At 31.1% G+C, this 20,700-nt stretch overlaps 1 protein-coding gene across 1 annotated transcript in view; it reads left to right on the top strand.

Moving 5' to 3' along the window:
* The window catches only part of LOTGIDRAFT_105163 (hypothetical protein), a gene marked incomplete at both ends in the record, with an annotated part of 109,846 nt that overhangs the window by 67,099 nt on the left and 22,047 nt on the right, over positions 1-20,700 (top strand). Inside the window, 2 exons of the mRNA XM_009057166.1 lie at positions 10,060-10,250; positions 10,566-11,481. Coding sequence (XP_009055414.1) covers positions 10,060-10,250; positions 10,566-11,481 — 1,107 coding nt within the window. The remainder of the gene's footprint in view (positions 1-10,059; positions 10,251-10,565; positions 11,482-20,700) is intronic.

Here is a 20,700-nt window from a genome sequence, read left to right as displayed (position 1 = left end):
GAGGCGTGCTAGAGTCTATTGAACTAGCTTATAAAGACATATTTAGAACTAATTCTATAGGTGTGTTTTTTAATCTGCACCCAATACGTGCTCTTGACTTAAAGATCGTTCCTATTCAAACCAGTTGTCAATAGAATTTGAAACTGTATTGTTCACCGTGAATGTTCGTCCAGACCCAGTTTTTTATTACCCAACTTTAATCCCTAAACTCTATTAAATATAAATATACCAGATATAATATGGTCAAAACAAGTGGTATTGGCCCCTTTCCTGTGCTAATGAACTATAGTGTTTTTTTGGTGTGTTGTTATTCAATGTGTATTAATGACATGACATTTTTTTAAGGGATTATTCTAGATTAAGAATTAGCTCATTCCTTCTTTTCAATTAATTCATCATACAATTTAGTCATTTTTCATATGTAGCTATGGTACCAAGAAAATGTTGAAGAGATAAAGAATAAGGATTTATTTTGGTATTTTTGTATGATTCTTTCAAACATCTGTTCATTTGATCACTTGTTCCTTTCTCAATTATAAACTCTAAACTTTTCTCAAGAAATGATTTGTTTAATGGACAAGTTGGAGACAGTTTATCAACTATAAAAGTATTGTCAAGCAATGCTGAGAATGTTCAGAGAAATTCAATCATATGTGAGAATTTAATTGAAGGCATTTCGTTGCATTTTGTAAGAATTTTATGAGCAATCAGCTAGTCATAATGTCAGTAATTCTTTCTTCAATGACTTTAAATTGAGTGTAATGGCAACCTTTCACAGCAAGATTTTCTTGTTAAAAAACTTTCAAACATTCTTCAGATATTTTTTTCTGAATTGTGTCATGTTTATGAAAGTGAACTGCTATTAATGACACTTAAAGATGACATGATGTCATACCACACTACAATCCTCTGTCTTTCAATTTTTTTCCAATTTTTCGCATGACTCTCTTCTGATTGAGACCAAATATGTTTTAAATGCAACTCATAAATTGAGCCAATGACACTTTAGATTAGTAATACCAAACTAAGGCCAAGTGACATTTATGATAATATTATTCAGGAGTGAGGTTTATATGTCTATAATGTCATTGTAGGGAATATGATGTTTGAAATATGGAAAAACTTTCATAAATGTCTTTGTCTTCTTGAGGACATTTTCAGTTCAAATCATATTTTGCTTACTTCTGAGGCTTCACAATAAAACCTACAGACGAAAATGCACCAGAACCAATGCTTACGAGAAACAGGTGTCAGCTGGGGCCACAACCACTTGTTCGTATTGACTCTGATGATTTACTAAATAATCATATTAAATGGATGTAGAAAAGACAAATCCAGTTGCAAACTTACACCAGGTGCTCTGCTAGAGTGAGAATTCCTGGCTTGCTAACAACAATCTTTGTTATAATACACAGTTGTCAATCATCATATTTTGGGGAAGTCATGTGAAGATAAAAGGCTGTAAATGTATTTACATGTTAGAATGTGAGATGAAGTCTATCAGTTTCTAGATGTAGATTCAAGATGACAGATAGACTAGAAAGTAACAACAAATCCATGTAAGAAATAAACCAGAAAAGTGCAGCCTGATAGATGTAAATAAATACCAACTTAAACATATAAGTACAATCACTGCTGAAAGAAAAGTCTAGCTTATTTTAACCTTTGAAATATATTGTATTGAAAACAAGAAAAAAAGCATCATTTTAACTATTCCCTTTCCCTTCAGGTCTTTGACTTCTTAGCTGAAGTCTATCACATATTTTATAGCACTAATAAAGTACAGGAAAGTAAGATTTAAAAATCATCTCATTTCCTTACTATTCAAATCTATGTGTATATCGTACTGTGTCAGCACCAACTCTACAAGATTTTTAACAAGATCTATAAAACCAAAGAGGAAATTGCCATTTTATCTTCGCTCAGTTGGAATTCCGCCATTTCAATGTGTAAATGTATTCATTAGTAGAGAAATACGTGTGATAATGTCAGGTTATAAAAAAAGTGAAAAGAAATGAGGTCAGGAGTTGATTACAGAATTTTCTGATTTTCACTACATAGTTCAAACATAGTACATGATTCCTTGACATTCTGTAGTAATGCACTTTTGATGAAAGGGGGCTTGTGTAAAAAAATTGTACATTTTAATGTATTGAGAGGGCAGGGTATCAAGATGCTTAGATGTTGCAATTTGATATGATGGCCAACCTTAACCAATACATCAGAATAATAAAAAACCCTAAAGATATTCTCCTAAAAAGTGGCCATTCTAACCTAGAAACCAATAAACCCACTGCAATTGAAATTTCAATCAGAGAAAGTTAGTGTTCCAAGTTTTTCTGGTTGTGTTAAAACCATGGGTTAAAAGATCAATTTTACATTGACATCTCATGCAACATGATGTTAAAATAAAACCTGACTTGATGAAGTTTGACAGAAACAGAGCAGTAAGATGTCAGGAAGAATGAGGGGTGAATTACCTCATTGATTCACAGAAGACAAGAAATCCTGAGAAGTTAACAAAATTACAGACTGAATGAAGTCATCAATCATAAAGAAGCTCTAATCAAATGTTTAGAAAAATGGTGGCTATAGAGCTTGGCCTTTCATAATCTTCCAGTCTGATATTTCTATTGGTGAAAGGTATTTCACAGGAATCATACAGTTGGTTTTAAATCTACTACAGAAATTTTCTATGCAGTTATCAGGCCAACAACTTCCATTTTAACTATATGGAATTGAATCAAAAAATTTAATTAAAAAAAATTTCATGTTTCTTTCGTAATATAATATACCGATATATAGATAGTTTACTGTCTTCAGTAAAAAGGTCATTATTGTTAAATTTGTTTGATGTAAATTTTGAAAATATAGGTGTACTCCTATCTATATGATGTCATGATGAAAATGATGAAACACGTAAAAAGATTTTCTATATGAAAATTGTATGTCCTCAGTTCAAATGGATCATACAATATGCATGTCAGTGATTCAATCAACCATTTGTAGCTGAAAGGGAAATCTAAAACAATATGAGGATGCAAGTTAACTCTCCAAAGGGAAAAGATATGACAACAGCAATCCCTTTTGCCCTGAAGTGTGCAAGCATGCATATTATTTCAATTTCCATTAACTTTCACTAGACTGTTTAATTGAAAGATATTTCATTGTATCGTGTAACGAATATGTCCGTCCCAGGTCTGCTTGATCAAACATGGTTTTCAATATTAAAGATCTAAATCTCTTCACAAATTAAAGATGGCTGTGTGTTAATTAACGGATTAGAGATCTAATATTTGGATTGATTAAATTGCTGTCAAAATGATTTCTAAAAATGGACACTTTCATTCATTTGGCCTTGTTTAATATCAAATTGTTATTCTTCATTTCTTTGATCAGCAGTACCATGAACATTGGGACCATTTCAAATTAAACTTTCTGAAAATTGAAGTCATGTGTACTTAAAAAAATGATCTTGCAATCTTAATTTAGGTATATAAGAATTGTGGAATGGAGCATTGGTATTTGTTTTCTATTTAAATATGGTCACTCAATATGATTAAAACTAGTCTATTTTATGATTCATAAAGGAATTATTCTGTAACAATCAAAACTATCTAGAAATTGACAACTGTTCTGTCACTTGGTAATCCACTGTAGTTCCCCCTAGAGGTAAAATGACTAATAACATTCTTTCTTGTTTTATCAATGATTTTTATAGATTACAGTACAATAATTCTCATAAACTTGAAGAAACAGTTTTAAAATCTTTACTGAAAAATATTATCACTAAAAAAAACTTTAAACTGATTTTTAAGGATGGGTTCCTGCAATTTCAAGGAATGTGCATCAAGTCAACCCATAGTGAAATAAATATATATGTATTTTATCACTGAGATACTGGTATTAAGAAAATTGGCAGAATGCACCTTTAAACATCTTAAGGCATTTACTAAGGGGAAATATTTTACCAATATGATAAGATTAATTTTATATTTTACAAATTTCCAAAATAATTAGTGACTCACACCCTTGAAGGGAAATTTAAATGAGAAGAACATTGAAAGCTAATCCACAAATTTCCTAAGGCTGGTGAATACTGATGTTTGAATAGAGATAGTGGAATTGAAAAGAATTATCGTTGGGCATTATCACAGGGCATTATCAACCAATAAATACACTTATCTATAGACCAAGTTTACACAATGTTTGTTGCCTAGCAGACGTCCAATAATAGGGAAAAGATTAGGTGATTTTTATTGTATTGTAGGTGTCAGTCAAAGTTTACACCAGTTTGTGAATAGGCTAGCTCGATACCAATTCAATAAATAATATCAATTAAATAAAGATTATAGATTGAGACAATATGAATCAAGTTTTGAGACAGGCAGATCTCATTGATTTGTTGTAGGTACCACATACATGTCAAAATTAGATGTTTATATTAAATAGTGTTATTAGAAATTAATTTGGAGGTTATTAAGTTTAAATCATGGACATGTATATTAATAACTAGTCATATTGATTCTGTTAGGATTAAATAAGATAATCTTCTATAAAACTTAATCTGAATGTAATTATGCATGATTGTAATTCAGTTTTTTCAAATAATTGCATTAGGCATGCATTCTCATTAAATTCTAAACATCTATCGTCTTTTATTCTGATTTGCATATCTGTGTACATAATAGATATGAAAATCAAATTCATATTTGTTAAGCAAAAGCTTATATAATGAAATATATATCTTAAGATAAGAGAATACGTCTACATATTATGGTGCAAATATACCTATAATACAATAATATATGACCAATTATCCAGACCAGAAATTCATGTATCAATTTGTTTATATATGATAAATCTATATTGTTGAACTTAACATCACAAACTGTTGTCAATCTACTTTTTTTCTGGATCATACTTAACAATGTTGAAACAGTGTTTTAATTAGTTCTAACCAATAATATTTAACGATTTATTCTTAATTAGAGACCTGAATATCTTTATAATGTGTTCACATTGTGTTCACATTGTATGGTGGGCAAATTAAAAAGAGGGTCAGTAAATATAGTCCATATTTGGGCCTAGTTCATAAACATCTGCCTCTTTTAAAAATTGATTACTAACCAAATTGCAATTGGTTTGCATATCCTGATTTTGATTCCACTATATTTTTTAGATGTAGTTCATGGATTTGAAGGAGCTCACATTAAGAATGATTGATTTGGTGCTTTTATCATTAATCTATTTACTGGTCAATCTTGACCAATGTTAGTCTCTTATATCAGGTATTAATACAGTTAACATTTTTTATTTCTTAAATCAATTTGATGGCTAGACAATTGTGACAATAATAGTCTTTATTATCTTGTGATAATGCAATATACTTGTTAAGTGAAAGAATAATTAATGTATTTAAGATCCTAATGGCTGTTTTCAGAAATCAGAGGATTATTATCCTTGATTCAGGAAGAAAGGAAAAATTGCCAGTCTTGATTTGCTAATTGTTGTTGACTGTCTACATTGTTGCCTTTTACCTTTTAGTCTTGTTTGCTCAGAAATCTAAAATTACAATTTGATTGAAAATGTTTCTCTGTAATGTTTTTGCCTTGGTTGTGTTGCTCAAGATGTTAAACTGAAGTAACATTGGTATATTTTCACATTAAAGATAGCAATCAAAGAATAAAGCTATTTTTTTCAAACCAATATAGTTTGTCATAAAGGAATATCAAACTGAATTATTTTATTGACATGTTAAACAATGTAATCCCAACATGCAATTTGTGAATAAAACCTGTGATAGAAGCTGTTTCGGCATGCGATAGTATATTTTTTATACATGTAACATCAATTGGTGATAAATGTCAAGGGAAATGAGTTGCATGAAGTCTTATTCATTATGGCACCAAATTTTCCTGATTTATATTCTTTTATTCCTACATGTCAAGTTATTCATATCGGAAATTAATATTTTTTTGTTAGAAGAAATCTGACATCCATCAAAGATATTTTTTTCATTCTTTTCTATATTTTAGATATTAATTATTATTTTTCATCGTTCGTTGCTTGAGAAATTTTATTAACATATTTACAATAACCTGTGAAAGAATATTTACTGAGAGCAGTTTGTTTCTTTTTATCTTCCTTTATTTAATTTACATGAAAAGAGTGGACAACTGTATGTCCATTGTTCTTGTTGGATTCTCGCAGATGGGCAATATCTTAAATGTCTTCTCTGAAATCTATGCTCTATTTATGAATTATCTAGGGATGTGCACATCTTGTTTAAGAAATTTTTACAGAAAGATATGAAATTTAAGATCAGGAAATATGGTTTCATATTGTCATTATTAATTTGATTTCATGAATATCAGACCACTGGTGTAGGAAATCAACCAGAATTGGCTGTCTGATGACAGGATATGACATGATGTTATGATGAGTATTTTTATTAAAAATGTCATATTTCGTGTCAACTCTGACCTAATTATTTGATCATTTCATTCTATATTTTATTTATTTATTTGAAATGTTATTTGAAATGTGATGTAGTGCTTTTTGCATTATTTAAACTTAAGAGTTGGCATTAGAGTTCCTTATGAATTTCTTTGCGATCACACAAGCTGTGAATATTGCTAAAAGTCATGAATTGAAAAATTTTCAAATTGTTAGGAAGATTGTAACCAGGATAGCTTTCAGATCAAAATGTCTTTGTATTATAAATATCTGGCAGATCAATATAGCAAAACTGCATCTTGACATTGCATGGTTTTTGTTACAATTCTGTTGAAAATCTCAATTTATTTCCCAAGCAGAAGTCATAAGGTGTTTGGTGGTCCTAGATCTTAAAACAACCCTTAGGGTAGCAGACAACACCCTATCTGGGGAATTGGATAATAATGAAATCTATAATAACATTTCCTTAAAATCATTGAAGAAGTAAAGATGATTCAGCTAATTTCACTGGCCAGATTGTGAACAACTGATTTCCCAGTAATCTCTGAACTAATTAAAGGCTCTTTAAGTGGCTTTTAAGGGTTAATTTGTAAAGAAATTAGAAAGTGACACTACATGTTGAGATTCAGTGAGATGGAATCTCTTTCAATTGTTCCTGCAAGGGTTTTCTAACTATAATTTGACAGTTTTTGGCACTTCATGAAAAAAGTTTGATGGAATCAACAGGTCAAGAACTCCCTGGAGTACACTAAAGATCATCTTATTTTTTCTTTTGGATAGTAGGAGTAGGATTATAATATAATAGTTTGCATTAGTTTTGAAACCTTACTTGCTTTGTCATGACTTAAGGTGCGTGCGCACAAGCGGTCTTTGTCAGAGACTTGTCGCCGATTAGAGTCTTGTCTTGAGTATCACAACTGGCACGGGCGCACAAGGAGACAAAAATCTCCAGTTGTTCAATTTACACCTTGGCGATAATCATTTGCAGAGCATGCAATTGAAAGGAAAGGGAATCTGATTGGATGATGACGGTCTGTCTTGCAGACTATAAACCTATTGGAGACAATTATCAGACTTGTTGGAAATTATAAATCTTGTCATGGAAGCATGGGCGCATGCGACATTTTACTCAAGATTTGAATTGGAGAAAAAAATCTTTGACTAAGACTGCTCGTGTGCCCGCACCTTTAGTCAACAGATTTGATGCTGATCTCATTACCTTTTAAAAAAAAAATACTACCATTTTGTTTGATTTTTCAGTACTGCATACATCCTGGAAAGTTCACAGAAAAGATAATATAAATTGGATTTTTTTGTTATTTGAGAAATATTTTATTAGATTTGAAGGAGTGGAATTTATTTTAAAGGTCTTTAGAGAAGGAGATTTCAACTTTTGTTTCATACTTATGATTATCAATTTACATTTATTCAATTGAAATATTATCCAATCTAAATAATGTGACAGGTGAACTCTGTGAAACCAGAAATGTGAAATCTTTAACATGACATCTATAATCCCTCTCATTTATAATACTTAATTGAAACAGATATTGTTAAAAAAAAAATTGGGTCACAAACAACCAGAACTTGGTCCATTGGTGTTTTTATGGGATTTTTTTTCCCTGTATATTACTTTTTTTTTACACCTTGTTGTCATCATTATCACATCGAACTTGATTTGAAGCACAATGTTGTCAGATCTGGAATGAGTGAAATAATCCACCAAAAACAGAACACAAAATCCTGAGCTTTACCTTAGTTTATTCAAATTATTACTGAAGCAGGAAACACAATAGTTAACAAACGACCTTTTTGAATGAAATAGGAATGCATCATTTAATGTATCAATTAAGCCAGGGTGATCTAGTATTAGTACAAAACAGTAAACAAAACACTGGGCAGATTTGGATTCAAACCTGTTTATAATGAAATTAGCATGCAGAGAGAAGATTTTGAGGTAAAAGGGCAGAAAGTATTAAAAGTTTAAAGATAAAAAATACATTTGAAGGTAATACATGTTGAAACTGTCTGGCTACTAAATAATACAGATGTCAGTAACTTCAAAACACACTGCAGACACAAACACAGACATGAATATTTCATGCATTAATTTTAAATTTCAACCTTGAAAATAGCATGAAGTACATTTAGGTACAAATATAGTTTATTGTTACTTTTGTTGTTTGTTACTTCCTTTCCGTTTCTGCCATGTAAATTTCATTCTATCAGTCTATGTTTGTGTTGTCTCTTTAAGTCACAAATGGTAGTAAATCTATCATTGTATTTATTTAGTTTTAGAGCACATTAAAACCATCTATTTTTTATTTTAAAGTGTTTTTGTCTTAGATTTTTTAATTATATAGGTTTTATGATAATTATTGTTGAAGGCTTGATAAAAATCAGGGAAATTCTACCTCATTAAATTCTAAAAACTGAAACCATCTTTCAACTTTTATACCTCACTCTTCATTAGACTTGATTATTCCAATTCTAAAATTAGATCACTGTAACATAGCATTAGATAAAGCATTTTAATAATGGTCTTTGTCATAAGTTTTATAGGTGTGAAGTTGTCCTTTCTGTAAATTTGTTTTTTAATCTAAATTTCCAAGGAACAGAAAATGAATTTGGAAATTTTTGAGAATAATGTGAATGTTAATGTCTCAGGCAATTATTATTGTATACTGTATTCTAGATATTAAAGATGTGGGAAAAATGTCTGTAGACTAAATAGGTTGTTATCTTCTTTGTGCATCTAACATTGTTCAAAATAGCTGACACCAAATGAAAAAATAAAATGCCAACTGCTCATTCATGCATCATTGTCAATTAAACATAGTTTTTGTTCCGTTGAAAAGTTTGACGTGTTCACTGCACATTATGCAACAGATGTACTGTACCGCTGAACATCATAGCTAGTCATTTCAAATGTATCTGTCATCATATTTTGGGCAAAAAATAAAATATGTTTGTCCAAAAAACCCAGTGTGTCACATAGTATATAGGATTATAACAAATTTCTTCAGCCAGTGATTTCGAGAAACTAACAGAATTTTTTTAACTGTTATAACTCAGTGCAACTCTTGATCACATTCATAAATCAATGCACTTGTTGTTACCTGTAATGATGTCTTTATGCACAAATCTTACTAGTTGTATTTTTACATGCTAAAAGCTTTTTTTCTCTGCACTTTGATGATTGATTTTAAAATGAAGATGATTATATCATTAGTTATATATGATTTATATACAATAACAAAATATTGGCACTGTTTAAATAGTGCTCAACATGATTCAGGTTCTTTAATATTTCTTTCATTTAAATAAACATTCATAATAAAATAACTGCTTAAAATTCATAATCCCTTGCTCAGAGAAAAGAAACACCACATAAACCTTTAGATACTATTCATTCATATACATACAATACATAGATATTTTATTTTATTCAATTCTCCAGAAATACATTACAATAGTTATCTTGAGTTGACTGATGATCCCACACCATGAACATAAAAATCAAGCCATTATGAGCACTAGTTAAATAGTAAAAAACAGTTGTAACTTATATTGTTCAATTATTTCTATTGTGTATTTCAGGGCGTAATGCTGAAGTTCAGTACAGTTTAATAGGAGGAGATGAATTAGGACAATTTGGTATTGGACCAGTTAATGGTACTATTTATACTACTGCTAAGTTGGATCGTGAAGCCATTAGACAGTATACCCTATTGGTACTTGCTATAGATCAATCTACTGATGTGACTCAAAGACTTTCTTCGACTGGCACAGTAAGTTCTTTCAAAATCTTAAAACTTAATCCATCCTATTCCTACAAATATCTTATGATCAATTTTCATTTGAGAGAGATGGTCTTATGTGTTCACTTCTGACAAAAAGTTATTTATAGAAATGTTTCTATGTTCAGATTTTGATTGTCAATCAGTTGCTAATAGAAAAGATCAGCATCATAGACCTTAATAGAATGATTTCATTTTAAATTTAACAAATTAGTAATATGATTCATTTCATACCCTATTCTCAAATCCTCAAACAGTATGCTATTTTCAGAAGAATACTTGCTATTTCACCTTTTTATATTTTAGGTTGTAATAACATTGAAAGATGTGAACGACAGTCCACCAGAATTTGTTACCCCTTCCACCATCTTTGTGAGAGAAGACTCTCAGAGATATACCACAGTCTACACTATTGTAGCTCATGATAAGGATGAAGGTGACAACAGTAAGATAGACTATAGTCTTTCTTCTGGATCTAGCATGTTTACCATTGAATCAAGCACTGGAAACGTAAAAGTTACTCAACCATTGGACAGAGAAACTCGATCCAACTACTCCATCCAAGTCATGGCCAGGGATCAAGGCACTCCTCAATTTAGCGCAACTCTAGATCTTGTTATCCAAATTGAAGATGCTAATGACAATGCTCCAAAATTTGATGACCAGAGTTACACCAAAACTGTTGCAGAGAATATCAGCATTGGAACAAGTCTTCTGAAAGTTTCTGCAACAGATCGGGATGAAGGTCTGAATGGAGTGGTGAGGTACCTGATCATAGCTGGAGATGAAAACTATGATTTTAATATGGACTTGAGCAGTGGTGTTCTTAGAGTTCAAAAAGCTTTAGATTTCGAAGAGGTTAAGAGTTACACATTAACAGTTATGGCTGTCGACAGCAGTGTTGGTCTGACCTTGAACTCTACTGTCAAGGTCACCATAACTGTCACAGATATAAATGATTTCGAACCAATTTTTGTAAATTCTCCCTACTATGCCTATGTTCAGGAGAACATGAACCAACTTCCTGTTCCTGTCCTCACAATCTCGGCTCGGGATAACGACTCTGGATCCAACAGCAGACTTATCTATGACATCAGAAGTGAAGAGGAAGAGCAGAAGATTTTTTCAATGAATTCACAAACAGGGGAGATAACTGCCAATTTGATGCTGGATCGTGAAAAGAAACAAGAATATGAATTGATAATTGTTGCTTTTGATGGAGGTAAGAATTTTGTTAAAATTTTGGCAAAAAACATCATGTATTTACCAATTTGATTACAGAATGTGTGATGAAGTAGGTCCCAAGATCACTCATAGATATTTGCGAATTAAAAGCCTTGCTTCCAACATTTGTTCAGTTTTTAGCAAGACAGTTAATATTGACCAATTAAAATTTTCTTATCTTTCATGAGGCAGTTAAAGAATTTCATATTTTAGCAATAATGGCCCAATTACTGGAACCTTATCTGTAGTATAGTTCCTTACTTCCTATATACATAACAATATAAATTGCTCTTGTGTTCTGTCTATTCACGAGAATGATGATTTAGCCATCTTTAAATCTTGTTCAATATACAAAATTTTTAAACATTCAAGTAAATTAAAGAAACTTTGTGCAGGTGTCTCTTGACTGAGCTCCAGACAACAAATCAATAATTTTTCCATTTCATCACGTGTTAATACAGTATTGTTACTATTGTTTGTTATTTTTTTTTGAGGGGGGGGGGGGGAGGGGGTATTTATCAAAATCAGTAAGACTTGAGACTCAATTGAAACTGGCAAGGTAAATAGATGTGCTATATTTCTTTAAAATGTCTATTGGCTAATAAATTGTGTATTGGCAGAGGAAGACTTAAGTATAAATATAGTTTATGACATCCAAGACCTCCCACAAATAACATATTGTTGTGAAATTATAGTCCTGTTTTTCACAAATCTCAAATATATCACAATATATCAAGATAAGTTGCATATCTTTTTACATGTTAATTAGTGAAAAAAGAAACTAAATTTAAATTTTTAACTGAAACTTAAACCGAAGGAAGTCATTTTGAGAGTTAAATTTGAAAGAGTTTTAACATCTTGAAATTCTCAGTATTTTAACCCTCTAGTTGTTAATGTCTGAACTCATAGAGTGTGATTCAAGACAGGTGTTCTGCAGTGAAAGAGTTAAACTTTATGTTGAAATGTTCTTTCAAAATGCAAAGTAAATGAATGAAAATATTTTGAATGTTTAAAATTATGAATGAAATGAGAAAATTTGTTGTTGTTAATTGCCTTTCTCTTAAAACTTTCAAGTAAAATAAATTTTTACAATGCATTCAACATAGAAGATGTATCTTAGCTGCTAAACTTTGGTGAAATGAATTTTTATTCAACTCTTCAAAAACGTAATTAAGGGGTTTTTTTTTTTAGATGTAAAGCTTTAAATTGGTATAGTTAGAAAGATAGGTATGATTTAGGGGGTTTAGGATGTTAATATCAAGAAAATTTGAAAGGAGTTTCTATGTGGTAGATAAATGGTTTTGACGCGATCAAACTCAGATTGTGAGGAAATAAAGGGGGGATAATCCCTACAATTACCAAAGAATATCACATTCAGTAACTATATATCGTTTTTGACAAAATCTGAGTTTCATGATGATATATGTATTGAAGACTTGTTTCAAATTCAGTCTAGTTTTTGGTGAATAGGGTATCAGGTTTAGTGAGATCATGGTAACCTATTTCAGAATATATGCATACTTATATGACATAATTAGTGTTTACACGAATGCCAGATTTATTAAGATTATAATATCAGTTACAGACATTCCATGCCTAAATTGAGCTAATTATCAGGATAGTTGGCTCTATTTGCTGGTTATAGTCAACTTTACAGTGGATATTGTCTGTGTGCTTGATTGTGGACAGAAACACACCTCCCTTCAAATTTGCAATTTTAGATATAGTCTAAAGATTTGACGCAAATTTGATGCAAATTGCCTACCAAAAAGGTAACTATTTGTGTTTAGACTGGCATAGAATGGTATGGAATGGTTTTCCAGAAAATCCTGACATCTGAAAGCAAACTAAGTAAACCCAGGAATCTGAAAGAATAATTACATACAAATAAAAATTCCCCAAAATATAAAAAACTCGTTATTCAGGGTCTCTCACTTAAAGTAACAGCTTTGACCCTTGAAATGTGTTCCAGACATGCAAATATTTACAAGATAAACTGTTGAAGTAAAAAGTGTATTTTAACATGGTATATGTTAGTTTGTGTGAATATAATAGATCATGTTACTGGGGGTAGGCTTAACTTAATCCAGGCTTAGATTACAGTACCCTGTAACCTCTTAATACCCTGTTCAATATCGTCTTAATCTCTCCTAAACAAATATATATATCACATTTCTTATTGCATGATCTAAACTCACTTACTGAGCGATATTTAAATTGAAAAAATTCATGCAACCATAAATTATGAAAAGATTAACTTATATCTGTGCTCTTATACAGTAGTTAGGCAGTTATGAAATTTATTAAGATTATTTGTACGTGAATTAGAAATTGTTTTCACTGAACTATATAGGCTACATTCAAATTTTATTCACAGCCATGTCAAGCACTTTTGTTGAAAGGCTTTTGACGCCCATATTATCTTTTGAAAAGAAGCATTGGACCTATATGTTGACTTAGATTTGTGCATTTTTTTCCAAAATAAACCAAATAAAAAAAGGAAAAGCAGAAGTACATCGAATTGTTCATCAATGAATTACAAGCAACTTGACCCACAATTTGATTGATGTCCTAAATATGAAAACTATGATACAGCATCAGTTTCATTGTGAACCAATGAACCTCTGTAAACAAAACCGTTGAATTATTGAATTATCTATTGGAAAGAATCACTCATTTGGAAAATCAAAATGTCAACTAGGATATTACAGGTTTTTAATCAAAACAACTTCATCTCTAACCCGACTATTATGTTTGCATCAGTATGTAGCAAGAAAGGAAAGTGAATGTTGTACATCATCCAGGTCTGGTCCCTTATTAACAGAGTATATTGTAGAATTTTCATTGAAAGGAAATGGAGTTTTCCCTGCTACAAGAGTAGCCAATAACAAAAATCTTATTGAATGACATTAAAAGGATTTTTGTGCCATACTGATTTGTATCTTTTTTGCAGTTCATTTTTCATGCAATGTTCTACGAGAAAAATTTTCAAAGTGATATCTCTATAATGATTGATTTTTGGTAAATAGTTGAGTTCTTAAACCTTGTCTGTGAGCCAATGTAAAAGAGTTGCCAGAATTAAGTAAATCTAAGTTGATGAGTTGCCAGATTCAAATGTTTACCCCTTAGAGTATGGATTGTTTGTTTATATTTCTGGTCTAAACGTTTGTATGTTGATAGAGAACCATTATAGAGTAAATAATCATAGAGTAATCTTTAGTTATCATTTACCTCCCTTTTTGACATGGCTTCCTCAATATCGTGATTTGTTTGACACAGGAAGATGCTACATTTTTTCTGCCCCTGCAAGGAGATTTACAAGTAATTTTGAATTGATAACTTATATTTTGGATTTGCAAAAGTGACACCAGATTTATTCTAGAAATTGTCTGTGGAGTATGAATTATTTTTGGCTTGTTATTGAACCAACTATACTGCACATTTAAACTTCGCTTACAAGGTACTGCACTGAAATTAGCACTCTTAGCAAAATGATTGAAAAGTGTCATGCTCCAGTACCTAAGTTTTAAACGAAGACTTCTGCTTAAAGCTAATAGCTTGGCCACCCTCAAAGAACCAGCTACCAACTTACACATGAATTGAATGATAATTCATTTCCTATGATAAAGACAATAGAAATCTAGCAGATTGAGTGTTATCTTGTTTTTATCAGGTTTAAATGTAAGGTGGTTTCCTGAAAACCAACACCTTTATCTAAGATAATATCTCTGTCACGGAGGGCGGCCATCCTAAATTTTTAATTATTGGGCGAGTAAAAATTGTTGTTGTCAGTGGGAGAATTGCACTGAATTTAAAGTTTCATATTTGAATTTCATAGTCCTAAATTCCCTTCCGTCAATCCAAAAAATCTCCTTTAAAACATGTCTTAAATTTCAGACATAGATTTCAAATCAATGTTAATAAACAAAACTAATTTACATAATCTTCAAAGGGATCCCTAATTAAGACTTCATGAATATTTATTAATTTTGTGTAAATTTTGACAGATATACAATTAGTTGTAATTAAAGGGTCATGTATTATGAAATCATGTTATCACTGGACATTAGTTTCCCTTTTAACTTTAATACTTTTATCAGGATCTAATTACTTGGACAGACTTGTGCTGATATTATTTAACGGACTGTCTAATTAATGACATCATCAGGTGACATGATACATGAGATGAAAACCTTATCTGATATTTTATCTCATGGTTTAATTTTGATTTGATCAAGTGCATCTTCAACTTGAAGATAGCAGAATTCTTCAAGACTCCATTAACTTCATTAAATTCTAATTAAGACATTATCGAGATCTATTGAGATGATTTTGGTTAAGGTTTATGTACATTACGCTCATTAACTTCTACTTATGAACATGCGATCCTAGAGTAGGCCTGCCTGGGTAGTGCCCGGTAATTTCAGGTTGTCTAATGCTTCTGTATGGTAGAAACCTTACAGTTTTATGTACAGAAGGCCTATTAATTCCTACTTGTCTGACATGCTAAGAGAAGTCTTTCTGCAAATATTTTTATTCTTGCGGTTGAATTTTTATTATCATTCTTCTTCTCTGATGCTCACAGTAACCATGTATAAGAAATTTCAATGCATGGGGTTCAATTATGGTTTTTCTGCTGTGATATTGTCATGTATAAGTATTTGAAAGCAATTTTTTTTTTTGCATCATTTTACATTCCAATTGTTCATCTGTGAAAATCTAGATTATTTCTGCAAGGAAACTGTTAATGGATTATAAGTTTTATTTCAACATGGTCAACTATAGTGAGTGCAACACTTATTGAATACATGGTTCCCCATTGTATACAAACATGAAAGGCATGAGTAAACACGTAATTCTTTAAGTTGTGTTTTTTCTTGTCAAATACATATCTGAATGTGGCAGAATTCCATGTACAATTACGGCAAGGATGATTGGTTACTTGGTAGGTAGGTTACATAAAATGAATTGAAAGCCTATGAAGATTCTATTATGAGGACAAAAGCAAAATTCCAAAGAAATGCCAACTGTTCAATGATCTGTCCAAAATGGAGACTAAAAACTTACTGAAAATCTGGTTTACTTTAAATCAAATTATGGTCTATGATTGATCATTTTCATTTGATTCTCTTGAAACAGTGAAATTAAGTCTGCAGTGTAGGTTGACAAATCAATCCTAAAATTTGGGTTTCGTGATGCATTTCTACACATTTGATGAATTACCTCTCCAAGAGCAGACTTTGAAAATTGACAAAGTAATTTAGAAACAAGCTGTAACAAATTAGGCAGCCATGTTTTAAGATTAAGACAAACACAAGCCTGCGATTTTATCAACGTTAATTTACTTCATGATGTAATCGATTCGCAATTTTACGCTAATTTGAATTATGTGTGCAGCCATTTTAGATTTTCGGCAGAGGTTTTAAAGTTATTAAGAAAACATTTAGATAATTAAACTAGTAATTACAGAAGATTTTATGAGATTTTTCATGGATATTTGTGGTCTGGGTCCAAACCAGACTTTTCATATTGCACGTTTTATTGAACCACTTGTCCAATGATGTGAATCATTAGGCTAATTTAGTGCAGGCTAACTTTGTGTAATTTTTTTTTCGTGGATTTTCTTTTTCATTCATTCATTCCTGAATTAGGGGGATGATGGCATCATTGAATGCAGATCTGGATTCATTCCTAGTTGTTTATTAAGATTTCCCTTGAAAGTATAGCATGCCATGAATGGTTATGAGGATTAACAGATGATAAATTTCCAAGATTTCCCACACTTTTTACACTCATTCATTGTCAATTGACTCGCTCAGCAAAAATAATTGTTAATTGTAGTCTCTATTTCTATCTTTGAAGTTTGTATTTCAAAATGGCCAATTTCCCATTTAGTGCTTTCTCAACCGTGCACGTAATTGCAGTCAAATGCACTCACATGCACATCTATTTGACATGCAAGATGATTCAACACAAGAAATATTCGAGGCAAAGTTTGAAATAGTTAAATCTGTTATAATTAAACAGAGTTATGTTTTTTTGTTTGGTATTTTCTAGTTTATGTAAATAGTAATTTGGTTGACATAGTAACCAACAGTAAACTGAAACATTATGTTACTGGCATTGCCTACATTTACCTTTAGGCTTAAGATGTAACACTTTTTTTACTAGCATTTTTCTCATTTTAAGTGCAATTTTTATCCTTGTGGCTAATTTATGTTCCAAACATTGTGTATGTTTATCATGTCTTTTGGGCTTTGTTTAGAAATAATGGCGTCATTTTATGAAGACATTTTCCTGAGAGCAAAGAATTGAAGCGAAATCAAAAGAATATTTAATTAGTTTGGTTCAATGTGACATACAAGATCCTTGTTTTAATTTTTGTTCAAAATCACAATTATTGCCAGCCTAGGTCAGGTGATTGTGCCAACTCACTGGAATGACTAGATTTATTGAGGCATGGTGACATTTTCTACTGTTTCTATTATTAAACCTGTACTACAATGTCATAGAGTACAGACCTAATTGATGTGCATGACATAATTGCAGAGATTTGTTTAAGTTTCTAAATCAAAATTAGTATATTTTGAAAATTCCGTAAAATTGTCAACTAAATTTGGTCATATGCTTCACGAACGTGATATATGAATGCTATGTCAGCACATTTAGTGTCAGATATAAAATGTCACTTTTCACAGGAGTTGCTTTGATTGGTACTTTTTTAAAATTTTGGTATCTCTACAAAGCTGAACCTGAGTCTACCTTTTCATTCAGCTTATGGCTGTTTCAATTTTAAATTAGAAAATATTTTCCTTTGATAGCATCAAATTTAGGAAAGAACTATTTCAACTTACTTCATTTTTGTTTAAAGTTGTGTTAATATTTTATGCACTCTACTTGCACCATGTTTCTAATTTGCTCATACATTATTTTGATTGGTCGTATATTTATAACAAGTTTATTTACATCGTGCTATTCACAATATTTGTGAACATGTGCATAAACATCTCAGTAAGATATCTTTTTCTGATTTTCTTGTAATGTCATACTGTTTTTAACTCCTTATCTTTTCATTTCTCTGCCTTTTTATGCATTTCGGTGCCTCTGTATTCCCTGGATGTTGAATATTGGCTATTCGATGAAGGTGTGTCAATGCTGCGATTTCTGGAAAAAGGAAAGAAAATGCCAATTTTTACTTGCATGTTCAGTTTTCTCCCAATGCTTTTGTAAGAGTTTCAATAAACATAAAAAGTTTAGAAATATTAGATATTAAAGAAGAATATTCTGTGTTTCATCATCCAAGGTATGGTACATCTGTGAGACCTTCGTGTAACAAATAACATTATAAAACTCAGTAATATTTGTAGGTGTTAAGAATAAGAGTAAATGATAGGCCTATTGCTAGGAAATTCTGACTCAAATTATGTTTTTTACTGAAATTAACTGCAGCTGAGAAAAGATGATGCCATGTTTAACAGTATTAACTGTCAGTTTTCATGTTAATCTATATTTATAGGGTGTGATGTAGCCTGCAATTCTTAGGAGACTGTCGAGATAGAATCTTAAAGGCTTCTAAAATGTCAGAATCTGAGACCAATCAGTTGATGTTTGTGGCCAATATTTTTATGAATGAGATAACTTTGACACACCTGATGAGACGTTTGGAAATTGAACCCACCCTAAGAAATTTAAGTTATACTCTTTAGCTCTTTTGAGCGTACTAGTAGCAATTGCTAATTTTGGGGATATGTTAATAGCATGCTTTCTGTTGATGAAGTTGATGTCCAAAATATCTCAGGTGGAAGCTCTTGTCAGTTTAATAGAATGATATATATTCAATTTCATAAAAGAATTGTATCCTGCGAGATGATGCTCATTTCATGTGGAATAAAAGAATTTACACAAGATACAATTTGTCTTTTTGTCATACATTTCAATCTTAAAGCTTTCTTCTCATTCTACTGCAACAGTCTGAAATATCACCTATTTATCTTAGTGTTGAAGGCATGCTATTTTGATTGAGATATCTTCTAACATCAGACAGAACTGAAGTTAAGGTTTATATTTCATACTGAATCTAGATATACCACATTAAACTGTGTTACCAACAAGATTTATATTATATCTAGTACTTTAACAGCTTTCATACCTAGCTTGCTGCCAATTTCTATATTTTTCTTTAATTTACTAAATGATAATTGCAGAATACCTTGAGGTACAGTATGTTGTACAGATATCTTATCTGATATTTTAAGTAATACACCAATCTTATTCACATTTTCTATTTTCAACTCACTAACATTGGGAACTTTGGCTCTTTAAAGCCAAGAGGACACTCCATGATGGATCCTGACTTGACAACCACAGTAGCAAAATATCTTGAACTTGAAGCATCATTCTACATAAAGAATCAGCATGAATGAAACTTATTCTTTTGAATTGTTGTTCTTTGATTTGTATATGAACTCTCAACTCAGTGTGGAATCTACACTATTTTAAAGCTACTTGTGTCAAATCCATTACAGACAAATTAAAAAGTTCAGAAATTTTACAGCCGCTTTTGTATTTTGGTGCTAGTTTAACAGATTTCTGTCGTCCTGGAGGTGCCATTTCGCCAAATTACATCATTTCTTTGAAATTCCAGGCATCTTGAGAATTCAGTTTAATGGGATTTTCACAATTCCAGTGTCTGAAGGGAATAGTTTATTAATGGAACAATCTCATTTAAAATAAAGCTACTATCAATTTTCTACTAAGTGACATTTATTGAAATATCAAATACTTGTCTGGACAAAAATCAGAAATTTAGGAGATATGTTTTTGTCTTAAAAGATGAAATGTAATTTTCAATCAGAAAAAAATGTTTACCGTGAATATTCTTTTCAACAATAAATATTTAAAAGTTCCAAAGAAATTTTCTAATGTATGTATGACAGACATGTTTTAATTCTATTTGCACCATTCGAAATAAAGTCATCTGTGATGTTCCAGTTTTGCAGGAACAATTGAAGAGATTATAATATCCTATATCCAATGTCCGATATCAATAACTATGCCTGTAACAGCATTCAGCATTGTAGGCACGACACGTTCTTCTTGATGTCCTGGAAAAACTAGTTTACTCTATAGTTTCTATTCACTTTGATTCCAGTTTTCTATTGATTAGTTCTCCTTTTATTCATTCATTCATTTTTTAATTATTCATCCATTAATCCAT

This window comes from Lottia gigantea (assembly GCF_000327385.1).
Source record: "Lottia gigantea unplaced genomic scaffold LOTGIsca_3, whole genome shotgun sequence".
Lineage (NCBI taxonomy): Eukaryota > Metazoa > Mollusca > Gastropoda > Lottiidae > Lottia > Lottia gigantea.
The sequence above is the reverse complement of the archived record's forward strand: the minus strand, read 5'-3'. Positions and strand labels throughout refer to the sequence as shown.